Here is a 13,030-nt window from a genome sequence, read left to right on the forward strand (position 1 = left end):
ATGGCTAAAGTAGGAAGAGACAGGTTGTGAAGAACTTTAAATGCCAAACAGAGAAATTTACATTTAATTCTAGAATAGGAAACCATTGGAATCTTTCACTGACATAGACACCGCTATACCTTGGAAGACAGTTTTCATGAGTTTATTTGGTCAAAAAACTGCGTACTCTGCAGGCAACCTTCTAGTAACAAGCCTCACTGAATTTATTTGGCACGGAAAGCACATGTGACTACATAGAGAGGCAATTGGTGTTTCTGAGAACGGTTAAAGACCTTAGCTTGAAAAGGCCAAGGTCCCCCACTGCATCCTGGGCCATCTCCAGTTGTCCTGATCCATATCTTGCCATTGGACCCAGATGGTTTCCGAGGTGAAAGTGAGGCTAGTGACTCTGCACAGCCCTCCCTCACTTAAATTTAATTCACTTGCATGTCATGGCATCACCTCCCTGATGTCATGGTCTTCTTAGAGAACGAAGGACAAACAGCAGCATCCTTGGGGTGTAACTGGAATAGCTCTTCAGAATATAGCATCTACCCAAGCCAAGAGGTGGTTGTCCAAGCCTGGGCTGCCCCAGTTTGCTCCCATTGCACGTGTGAGCATCACTTACGTCCCAGTTTTGAACAATTTCTTCACCTCCAACTGAACATGCTCAGTCCACAGCTCCCTAGATGTCTTTCCCCGACTCTATATAGGAATATGTGTAACAGTCTTAAATCTCTTGTGACTTAGTCCCTCACTGTATTGGAATTCTTCTCTCTTTCTTTGAACGCAGCTGATTATGAGCTGACTGCTGCTGACCTTACTAACTACCAGCTGACTAAAGCTTGCCTTGTCTGGTTCCCAGACTCATGAATTGCTTGAGGCTGACCAGATGTCACCCTCCCCTACGCGGTACCCCAAGCCTCTCTGGCTATTTTGTAAAATTCAATTCTATTCCCAAGCTTGGAACAGCTAGGTGTCAAAGTGGATAGAACATTGGGCCTGGAGTCAGAAAGACCTGAGTTTAGATCCAGCCTCTGAAACTTACTAGCTGTGTGACTCTGGGCAAGTTACTTAACCCTGTTTGCCTCAGTTCTTCATCTGTAAAATGAGCTGGATAAGGAAATGATCAAATCACTCTTTGCCAACAAAACCCCAAATGTAGTTACAAAAAGTCGGACACAACTAAAAAAAAAAACAAAACTGAACAATAAAAAAATGTTGCACAGGGAATTAACATCAACTCAGATGGCAACGTAATGTTTCCAAAGCAAAAGTCTGACCCTTAATATTCCCTTGCTCAACATAAGTCAGTGGTTGCCTATTCCCTTTATGATCAAATACAAACTTGTCTGTTTGGCGTTTAAAACCCTTCACAACCTGGCCACAGCCTAACTTTTCAGACTCATTAAACAATCCTCCCCTTGGTTCATCCTATAATCCAGCCTAATTGGCCTCCTTGCTGTCCCCCACACACATTTCACCCCAGTGCCTTTGCCCTGGCTGTGCCGGAGTGTACTCCTTTCTGGCCTCTGCTTCCTGAAATCCATTTCATTCAAAGCTCAGCTCAAACACTACCTCCTCTAGCCTTTCCTAATCCTTCTGTATTGCTAGTGCTTTTCACAGTCACCTCACTTTAAAAATATGCTTATATGTGTGTGTTGTCTCCCACAACAGAATGCAAGCTTCCTGAGGGCAAGGACTGTTTCATTTTTGTCTTTGTATCCCCAGTGCTTAGCACAGTGCCTAGGGCACTTTTAAATGTTTTTGAATTGATTGGTTTCCAGATGTTCCACTATGTTGGCATGGACAGGCCTATCAAGTTCTCTGAACATCCTTGAGTACTTTGCAGGAAAGGTACTTTTAAAATTGACAAATCAACAAATCAACAAGTTAGACGGGCTGGGAAAACAATCTTGAAACAGTTACACACTTATCAGATCTTAACGGATCTAGGTTATTTTTAATTGCTCTGTACAAAAGTCGTTCCTCTTCCCTAGACCTTGAGTTTGATACTTTGAACAGAGAAATTATGCCATTTCATCAGAACCAAAATTGGATTCTCCTGCCTGAAGACAGCTTATTGCAGACCCAAGCAAAAGTTGGTGACATAAAGAACCAGCAATATCACTTTGATTACCAGGAGGTCAAGAGGAAGTGAAAGGTAATTAGTTACACAATCATAATCTCAGAATGGAAAGGACCTCAGAGGTCACAGAATTCAATTTATACTTGTATGAGAATTTCCTCTATAATAGTGCTGTCAAACTCAAATAGAAACCATCCCTGAAGCCAGGAGCAGACTTAGAAAACCACAAATTAACATTATCTATGTTGTATTGTATTTTTATTTATTTTGTTACCCATTTCCCAATTACATTTTAATCTAGTTCAGGCAGCATTTGAGAGTTTTGCTAATGGGGAGTTTGACACTTTTGCTCTATAACACCTCTCAAAAGAAGTCATTCAGCTTTTACTATTGTTCAGTGTTTTAGTCATATCCAACTCTTTATGACCCCATTTGGAATTTTCTTTGCAAAGACACTGCAGTGGTTTGCTATATCTCCAGCTCATTTTACAGATGAGGAAACTGAGGCAAACAAGATAAAGTGACTTGCCCTAGGTCATACAGCTAGTAAGCTTCTGAGGCTGGATTTGAACTCAGGTCTTTCTGACTCCAGGCCCAGTGCTCTATCCACTTTCACACCTAGCTGTCCCTCACCTTTTACTAGAAGACCCCTAAGTAAAGGAAAACCTACTACCTCCAAGGCATTAAGGAAGTACAGTGACTTGAGTTTTGTTTACTGATAGGATATAAGTAGACTGCTTGAATCACCTTTTTAAATTCAAAGGGTCACAGAATGTTAGAACTGGAAGATACCCCAGAGATCAAGTTCAGTCTCCTCATTTTGTAGATAAGGAAACTGAGGCCCTCAAAGAGTGTTCCACCCAAAGTTACAAAGTGAGTTAATGATGGAGCTGGAACTTTAAATCTCCTGACTTCTAGCCCAGGTTGATTTCTGCTGTCACAAATAATTCCAATTCTATCTTCTCCTAAATAAGTTTAAAACATTTCTGTGATCATAAAATATGCTTTTAATAATCTAGGAAACTTTTAATTTATCTAAATGTTTCATCAGGCTTGTAGAAATATAGTACAGAGAAAATGATTATGCTTTGTAAGTCCACAGGCAAAGCAGCATGCAAATGATCTTTTGCCTGACTACAAAAAGCAAATGGGCAGCCTTTCAGAGTCAGCCCCCAACTTTGGACTTATGTATTATAAGAAGGCTAAGGTTATATCCACATATACTGGCACCTGAAGTCTGCACTGAATTCTGACATATGCCAGTATATCACATTGTGCAATGATGCTTTTATAGACCAAGAGCTTGAATGCTGACTCAAGGAAGCTCACTAGTTCTTACGACATATCAGAACCAATTTCAGACCAACCAGAAGAGTACGGAAGAACCTAATCTATATTATTAACAATAACAGAGTGTATTATTAATTAATATTATAATAATATCGTAATCAATGTTGATGATAAGAATAACATTCTCATATGACTGAAGTGTTAATTATAGGTTGTTAATAATAATGAAAGAATGAAGCATTTATTAAACACTATGTGCAAAGCACTGTGCTAGGCAATACAAATAGAAAAGCAAGACAGTGTCTGCCCTCAAGGAGCTCATGTTCCTCTGGGACAGACAATACTTATGGAAGGTTTCAAGCTGTAAGTCAGATGGCAAAGTCCTATGGTCCTGAGTGTATATTGACGAAACAGATGGTAATGCCTCTTCTTTAATGCCATTTCTGTTGATAAAACCATATTAGTTTCTGATATTGAACCTTTTGACAGTGCCAAGGACTTGGGTGGCAAGAACTTTTTTTTCTGGGTCTTCAGTAGCTGTGGCTGTAGGAGCAGTCACCAGGCTGCATCTGTACAGGGGTCACTTCCCAGGAAGGCTATGGGCATCACACTGGGCAGGAAGAGCTGCTATTCCTTTTTTTTTTTTTGGTTAGGCAATGGGGTTAAGTGACTTGCCCAGGGTCACCCAGTTAGTGAGTGTTATATGTCTAAGGCCGGATTTGAACTCAGGTCCTTCTGAATCCCAGGCCAGTGCTCTAACCACTGTGCCACCTAGCTGCCCCTTTTCCTTCTTCTTCTTTTTTTAAAGAGCTGCTATTCCCAAGGCTTTTGGGTTCTGGGCCTGGAGCTGCCTTCAGGGGTCTCAGAAGAGATGGTAGCCAAAGTGATGGTAGGGGTCCAACTTGCACGGCACATGTTGCTTCCTGTCTCTCCTTCAGGGTGTTCTGCTGCATCAGCTCCACTGACTTCCCTGCCTTGTATATGGCAGTTGGCAAGGATTATCGGCTCCTTCTCCACGGGAGTTGCTTCCTTGGACTGGCAGGAAGTAGCTGTCACTTCCAGACAGGGATATACTGGCAAATGTTTAACAACCAGATTTCATACACATACATATACACATACATGTATATACATATACATGCAATACCCATATGTGTATATATTCATATATGGCCACAATACACTTTTAAGTCTTATCTGCATTGTTGATATTTTCTCCATCACTTTCTTAAATCTAGACAATCAATGAAAACAATAAATCAAGTCCTGATTTGCAGCATTTGCCAATTTCTGAAGTATAAAATGCTCGTACTGAAAATATAACAATTAGCTCTCCCAACCTAGTTTTAGCTAACTCCAGCACACCCCTATCGGGGCTCCTGCTTCTGCCCTAGAATGTGGCAAATTACCAATGTAATTCCATTTCTATTAATCAACAAGCATTTACTGAGTACTTAACTGTGGGCCAGTAGAGAGGTAGTATGGTACCTAGACAGAATGCTAAACTTGGAGACAGAAAAACCTGGGTTTGAATCCTGCCTCAGATACTTACACATTCCCGTGGGCAAGTCACTTAACCCTTCTGAGCCTCAGAAATGGGCTGCAATCTTTGCTGGTGAGGGGAGTTCCCACACTGACAAAACTCATAGATCTTTAATGCCAGTATCATTTGACCATACTTTAGTGGATCCGTGGTTTCACCGCCGCAAGCACTCCCTCCTCAAGTGCAGATAGCAGGCAACTCATTGGATACAATTCTCTTTCACAAAATCCTCCATAGTATAAAGAATACACCCAACATACTGGAGACCTTATTCTGGTTCTTTCAATATTTTGCGTGGTACCAGTACAACACTGCAACAGTAATAATAAAATAATAAATAGATAATGAATAAAAAGTAATAATAACAATAATAATGATAAAAATAACAATAGTAACAACAACAATAATAGTAGCTGGCATTATACAGCACTTTAAGGTTTGCAAAGTGCTTTGCAATTATCTCATTTGATCCTCACAACAACCCTGGGAAGTAGGTGCTATTCTTAAATTACAGTTGAGGAATTTGAGGCAAGCAGAAGTACAGTGACTTGCCTACGGTCACGTAGCTAATAAGTGTTGAAGGCCAGATTTTAATCACTCAGGCCCAGCCCTCTATTCTCTTCACCACCCAGCTGCTGCTGGCTCTGTGACTAGCCCACCACCCTTTCCAGTCATACCTGTTTTCGATGATATCCTTTATGTCGTGGACCAGTCATTATTGTTACTAGATGACGGTTTACTTAGGTCTGACCATAGTAAATCCTGAACAGCGACAGAGGTGCGATAACAATGAGCTCCTTGAAGCTGTTGCTCTGCCAGCTGTGTTGACACTTGTTGCAACACATTTTGGATGAGCAGAATGTTCCTTATTCATCAGATGTTTATTGAATGCTAGCTGAATGCAGAACACAGGGGTAGGTGCTGAGAGGGACACAAAAGAAGTATAAGACATGATCTCTGTCCTCAAAGAGATTAGGAGCCAGATGGAAGGTAGCACACCTTACATGGCCTCTATTTTTCCCCCTTCAATTTCCCACGGAGCCCCACATTCAGCCTGCCCACCTGCCCCCTCTGACTTTGCCCCTGCATTAGCTCCAATTCAGCTCACCCCATCCCCCCCATTCCCCCTCTTCACTCTTGAGTCCTCCCAGGGTGCCCCACTACCCCATCGAGGCCTCCGACTTCTGTCTTCAGCCTTCTCTAGTCAGTTCTCGGACCAGACCCAACTTGCATTGCCAACTCCTGCCTTGTGTCTGGACTCCCAAGGCTACACCTTTGCCTGCTTCTGCCTGTCATGAGGTGGGTCTCCTGGGCCTAACGAGACTCATCCTCACCACCTGCCACAAGGTTGGACATCTAGGGAGGGTCCCGAACAATCACCTAATGGCACAATGTTCTGCACACAGCTGGCATTCAATAAACATCTGATGAATAAGAAACATTCTGCCCAACCAAAATGTGTTGCAACCAGTGTTGTCACTACTAATCTTCCAGTAACTGATAATCTTCCTGACCTCATTCCTCAATAGTTAGCAGCATCTCAGCCCATTGTAGTTTATCCATCCCAGTGATTCAGAACCCCCAGCCATCATTGTACAAATCCCATTCTCCATTGCCCATTCTCTTACTCCCATCCTCCTCAATCCTCCTCCACCCCTCAATCTACCTTCCTCTTCCACAGGTCTTGTGCTCTTTAGAAAGCCTGCTCCATAGTGAACAGAGAAATCTTAAACTTTCTCCTTTCTCACACCTTCCATCTTCTTGCACTCACTGAGACTTTTCTGAGAACTTGGTCTCCCTGGCCACCTCTTCCAGCACTGGTTGCACTTTCACACATACCTTCCCTCTCCCCTCACTAGTCATGGGGTAGGGATGGGGAGTATAATTCTCTTTATTCTGAATCGCCACTTCCAGGGTCTCCCTCTACCACCACCACTCAGTCACCTTTCTTACTTTGAGATTCATTCAATCCATATTTATCACCCAATCAAGACTGGAGAAGCTATTGTCTACCCACTCCCAAGACCCTCCCCTTTCTTACTCAATTAGTCCAGTGCTCAGCTCATAGTCTTTCTTCCCTCCCCAGCTCCCACTCTCATACTTGGGGACTTAATACACATCGATACTCCCTCGAACACTCTAACTTCCCAGTTCCTCAATCTGCTAATTTCCCATGAAATTAATCCTCCACTCTACGTCAGCTACCCACACAGATGGTCATATCCTTGATCTTGCCAACACTTACAGGTATTTCATTTCCATGTTTATCAACTGAAATCCCTTTACCTAGTCACAATCTTTTATCATTCCATCTTTCCCTCTTCCTTAGAACCCTCAACCCTGTCTTTCATTTTCACCATATCCTCCAATCCCTTTACCCAACATTCTCCTTCTTTCTCTATCTTGATGCCTTGGTGAACACTGTCCTCTGCACTCAAGTCCATTGCTGCTTTATCCTATACTGGTAATTCCTTGCCATCTGATAATTCCTTGTGAAGCCCTATCCTTGGATTACTCCTGCCACCTGTTGCCTTTGCAAAAGTATTCATGTGCTTCAGGAGCATGTGAGGCTGGAATAAATTAGGAAATTGTGCTCACTGAGTTCACTACAAATTTATGTTACAAAATTTCAACTGGGCTTTTACTTAGGCAAGACAGTTCTTTTATACCTCCCTAATTGATTCACTTCCTTACCACATCTTTCCCAATTTTTTTCATCCCTCCTTAAACCTTCTCTTTACTCCCTGTTCCCAGACCTTCTCAGTTGAGGACCTTGCTTCATAGTTCGCTGAAAAAAATTGAGTCCATTTCTTCAGAGTTCCCTCTCCTCCCCTCCTCTTTATATCACATTACTCAGATGCCTTCACTATCTGCTTCAGGCTTGTTTTGAATAAAGAGGCGATTCTTCTCCTTGATAAGGCAAACTCCTCTACATGCACAAGTGATTCAATTCCATCCCATTTTCTTCAGCAGATTATTCCTTCTATCATCCCCCTCTCTCACTAATCCCTAATCTCTCCATCTACTAGCTACTTCTCTGCTGGCTATCATATGCTTCTCTTTTTGCCTTCAATCTTTCCCAACATCAGAGTCTTTTCAACGAGTCCTGTCTTCTCATTATGTGGCCAAAGTATTTAAGCTTCAGCTTCAGTTTTGTCCTTCCAATGAAGAGTCTGAATTAATTTCTCTAAGTATTAAATTATTTGATCTCCTTCCTGTCCAAGGAAGTCTTAAAAGTCTTCTCCAGGACCACAATTCAAAAGCATCTATTCTGTGACTCTCAGCTTTCCTTATAGTCCAACTCTTACAGTCATACATTGCCACTGGAAAAACCAGAGCTTTGTCTATATGGACCTTTGTCAACAAAGTGATATCTCTGCTTTTTAGCATACTGTCCAGATTTGCCACAGCTTTCCTTCCAAGGAGCAAGTGTCTTTTAATTTCACGGTTGCAGTGAGCCTGAGAATATAAAATCTGACACTTCCATTTCTTCTACTCTCTATTTGACAGGAAGTGATAGAACCAGTTGCAATGATCTTAGGGTTTGTTTTGTTTTTTGTTTTTTTTGGAGGCAATCAGGATTAAGTGAGTTGCTGAGGGTCGCACAGCTAATACATGTCTGAGACCGGATTTGAACTCGGGTCCTCCTAACTTCAGGGCTGGTGTTCTATCCACTGTGCCACCATGCTGCCCCATCTTAGTTTTTTTTTTTTTTAATGTTAAGCTTCAAGCCATTCATGGCCACACTAATTTTTCTTATTCATTAATCTGATCATGTCACTCTCCTACTTTTCCCCTTGAATATGCCCTGAGTTTTCCTGAATTTCCTCATGTTCTTCACTATTTCTGGAACGTTCTCTCTACTCTTTTTCTGCCTATGGTGTAGGCCTGTGAGTCTTTAATACATGTTTGCCAAATTAAGTAGGTTGAAATGGAGCAATGTACTATTTGACGTACAAATATTTTGTTCTGATAGTGAGTCTAGGACCCAGTCTAGGACCCAGTCTAGGACCCAGAATTCCAAACTGCCTATAGCTGCAGAGAGTTACAGTTACAAACCAAAAACATCTTTACTTGCTCCAATCAGAGAAAATACTTATTTTGATACATAGCCCTCATTTAGTCATATCTACATAATCAGTCATTAGAAATTCTGCATCCTATATTTCTCTAGTGTGTCACATCTCTATTGGTCTGTTTCCTCAGGTGAAAAATGAGGATAATGATCATTAGGGAGTCTAAGATATCCTCCAACCATCATCTTTTACTCTCAAATATCCTCAAAGAGGAAGATTCCATAATCTTCCTTGGTCAGCCTTTATATTACCTACCCTGATATAAGAAAACAAATGTGATAAAGTCCACAGTGCACTATAAATTCTACAGAGAAAAGTACAATATACACATAAATTATTAATACCTTATAATGACTGAAATAGATAAATGTTATAGCCTTGGATTAAATATATCTCAAAGCAATTAGATTTTCATTTCCTAGGGTAAGAAAGTGAGGACACATGCCAGTCTCTGGAGACAGGAAACAGATACACTAAGAAAGATATTTTTCTAATCAGCAATAAATGAAACGATAAATAATAGGGAAGGGCTGTAGATCAGAACATTCTCGGATGATAAAACATAAGAAAAGAGGTGGAGGGAGCTTTTGTACCTTGAGAAGACAAACTATCAAACTCCCATAAATCTGTAACAAGCCCTTAGTGGATAGGGCATTGGACTTGGAGACAGTATGACCTAGGTTCACATTTCACCTCAGACATTTCCTAGCTGTGTGATCCTGAACAAGTCATTTAACTTGTTCCTTAGTTTCCTCATATGTAGAATAATGTGGTTAGATTTGATGACCTCTGGAGTCTCTTCCAGCTCTAAATCTATAATCTTTTCTTTTTTTTTTTAAGGCAATTGGGATTAAGCGACTTGCCCAAGGTCACACAGCTAGTAAGTGTCAAGTGTTTGGTCTGAAGCTGGATTTGAACTCAGGTCCTCCTGACTTCAGGGCTGGTGCTCTATCCACTGCACCACCTAGCTGCCCCTCTAAATCTATAATCTTAAAATCAGCCAAACTCCTAAGAAATCCGTGTACACTTCCTACCTTCATTTTCTTTCAGTTTACAACCATTTGCAATCTGGCTTCTGATTTCGTTATTCAACTGAAACTGTTCTAAAGTTACCAATGATCTCTTAATTGATAAACTTGATATTTTTTCCTCAGTCCTCAACCTCTACTTCATTTAATGATTAACTACTTTCTCTTTCTGGATACTCCTTTCTCTAAATTGTCATGACACTATTTTCTCTTCTTCCTCCTATTTGCTCCCTCTAGTTTTCTTTGCAGGGTTGCCATCTCTATCATGCACACTAGCTTTGTTTCTCAAGGCTCTCCCCTGAACCTTCTTCTCTCGGTGATTTCATCTGTTCCCATGAATTTAACGATATTTATATAGTTTCTTGCCTGAGCTTCAGTCCCATATCAGCAACTGCTTATTAAAACATCTCAAAGAGAATGTCCTCTAGGTATCTCAAGCTTAACATGCCCAAAAGAGAACTCGCTATCTCTTCCCTCAAGTCCATCCTTCTTCGGAACTTTCCTATTTTTGTATTCTTCCCATCTTCCAGGCTCATAATCTGTGTCATCCTCAACTCCTCAGTCTCTCTAGCCTCATGTTTCCAATCAGTTGCACATCTTGCCAGTTTTGCCTCTGCCTCTTTTATTTATCTTCCATTCTTGCTACTCATATAGCTATCATTTTAATTAAGACTGAAATCACTTCTCACGAAGATAGTTCTTCCTTTGTCTCCTTATTCATCCCTCCTCCTTACAGCTAAGTGGTTTTCCTTAAGTGTTGGTCTGACCATATCACTACCCTACTCAACAAACTCTTGCTGTTCCTTATTGCCTCTAGGGTCATGGCCCCAACTTGTCTTTCCAGCCTCCTTATACGTTGTTCCTCTTCCCAAGTCCAGCCAAACTGGCCTTCTTTTTCTCTGTTCTCGGGGGAACTTACCTTTCTGAGCCTTTTATTCCCTCCCATTCCTGGAATTCACTCCCTTCTCATCTCTACCTCATAAAATTCCCCTCTTCCTTCCAGACAAAGCTCAAGGACCACCCTCATCCCAACTGTTTAGTGCCCTCCCTAACTGCTCTGTATTTATTTTATATTTACTCTGTCTATATATGTGTACACATACACATACATACATAGTTTTCTCCCATAGAGTATAAGCTCCTAGGAGTAGGAATTACTTCTTTTTGGATTTGTACCCTGTGAGCCTAGCACAGCCCCTGGCATCAAGGGCACTCAAATGTTTTTTGGATGATCATTTGGGAGCCACTTCACAGCCCACAGATTCTAGCCAGGTAGACTTGACCCTAGGTGGATTCCCTCTTGAGGCATAATTCCTTCCACATAACTGAGGCATCTCTTGTCCAAGTCCTGGTAATGAGGAAGCAGCGCCATATGGTGCAAAGGACCCAGGACTTAGGGTTCAGGAGCCCTAGGGGCTAGAGCTGCCCCTCCACAGGCGACTGGCTTGGTTCCAGCTTTGCTCTATGAAGAAAATGTCTCATATGCTGGCCAGGATAAATACTGGGGGATGAAACGACCACAGGGCCGAGATGGGTCTTCCGACTCCAGGAGGGAATTCCCTTCAGAACTCAGGCTAGCTGAGTTACTCGGGTGACTTCCGGGTAAATGAAAGGACTGAACTCCACGGCCTTGGAGGCCTCTTCCAGCGGGAAGCCTCCGACACCGAGGAGCCTCCGCCTTCCCGGTCCTTGCTTCTCTCCCTCAGCTCCCCCCAGCCTGGGGAACTTGATTCTCAGTCTTTCCGGGTCCACCCTCAGCAGCCCCAAGTCGCTCCACAAGGGACCTCAGTGTTGGACTCGGCCTTGCCCTCTCTCTCTCCTCGTGGCCCCTCAAGCCCTCTAGTCCTCACACCGCCCTCGCAGCCCCCAGCAGCTGGCCGCATCCTCCCGCCGGGGGCTCCACAGCCGCTCTCGCGAGCATGCGCAGTGAAGCTGGGCGGGGGGCAGAGGGAGGGAGGAACTGAGCTCCTTGGCCCCGGCGCGCAGCTCTCGCGAGACTCTGGAGCGGGCTCTTCTCCGCCCCTTCCCTCCGCCTCCCTCCCCTCCAGCTGCAGCGTCAGCCTAGCTCGGCCCGGCCCCGGCCTAAGCGCCTTCGAGCGGCGGCTTCGGCTCCAGCTCTGGCGGCGGCCCCAGCTGGTCCTGGCCCTCGGCCCCAGCTTCCCGTGCGGGTCCGGCCTCTGCAGCCTCCGTGCGGCCCCTGCTTCCGCCGGCAGCCGCCTTCCCTGCTCCGTCCCGAAGGCCGCTACCCCAACCCCAGGCTCGCCTAGGCCGAAGGTCCCCGTGGGGCCGGGTCGGAGCCGGAGCCGGAGCCGGGCGGGTTCGGGCCGGAGCCGGGGGCGCCTCCTCCCTTATGGGCCCCGGCTAGAGGCGCTGCAGCCGCGCCCACCCCTGCCCCCGCCCCCCGCGCCCAGGGAAGCCCCGATGCTGGCCAAGAGGAAGCCGGTGCTGCCGGCGCTCAACATCACCCCGTCCGTCGCCGAGGGCCCGTCCCCGACCAGCGAGGGCGCGTCCGAGTGAGTTCCCGGGTCGGGCGGGGCCGCGAGGGGGGGCGGCTGGGGAGCCCTTTGCAGGTGAAGCGGCTGCGGCTCGCGGAGAGCGCGGGAGCGGCCCGACGTAACCCAGCCAGGAAGCGGCGGGGCCGGATTCGAGCCCTGTTCTTGGCCCACTTCAGAGGCGTGCATCCCACACCTGGAAAGGGATGGCGGGGCGGGCCTGGGAAGGGAGGGACCAGCAGCGAGGCGCGGAGCTGGGAGAGGCCATGTGTGTTAAATGGTCCTAAGGGGAGTAGGGAGTCAACTCCACAAGCAAAGGGGGCAAGCATTTATTATGCGCTTACTAGTTACTGAGGAGGGTGGCCGAAGAAAGGGGAAAGAATAGAAAGGGAGGGGTTCTGAAGGGGGCTGAGGTGGTTCTGGTGGAAAAGGAAAGGATAAATGTATAGGGCAACTTGGGGAAGAGGGGAAGGGGAGGTGGTGGTGAGTTTAGAGGTGGACAGACCTCAGGTCATCTGATCCAATCACCCCCT

General features: G+C 44.6%; 1 protein-coding gene and 1 long non-coding RNA gene across 2 annotated transcripts in view; one reads left to right on the top strand and one right to left on the bottom strand.

Annotated features, from left to right (window-relative positions):
* Window positions 1-4,113: 4,113 nt before the first annotated feature.
* On the bottom strand, window positions 4,114-11,922 carry LOC114035131. The gene is made up of 4 exons (XR_003568193.1): window positions 11,119-11,922; window positions 5,579-5,822; window positions 4,911-5,212; window positions 4,114-4,431 (listed from the first exon to the last, which is right to left on the bottom strand). It is a non-coding gene; the product is annotated as an uncharacterized LOC114035131 (long non-coding RNA).
* Window positions 11,923-12,405: 483 nt separating this feature from the next.
* MAP2K2 (mitogen-activated protein kinase kinase 2) overlaps window positions 12,406-13,030 on the top strand; it is a 35,062-nt gene continuing 34,437 nt past the window's right edge. The window contains exon 1 of the mRNA XM_027851001.1: window positions 12,406-12,518. Coding sequence (XP_027706802.1) covers window positions 12,427-12,518 — 92 coding nt within the window. The 5' untranslated portion in view covers window positions 12,406-12,426. The remainder of the gene's footprint in view (window positions 12,519-13,030) is intronic.

The sequence above is a fragment of the Vombatus ursinus genome, unplaced genomic scaffold (genome assembly GCF_900497805.2).
Source record: "Vombatus ursinus unplaced genomic scaffold, bare-nosed wombat genome assembly UNPS02009173.1, whole genome shotgun sequence".
Classification (NCBI taxonomy): Eukaryota; Metazoa; Chordata; class Mammalia; order Diprotodontia; family Vombatidae; genus Vombatus; species Vombatus ursinus.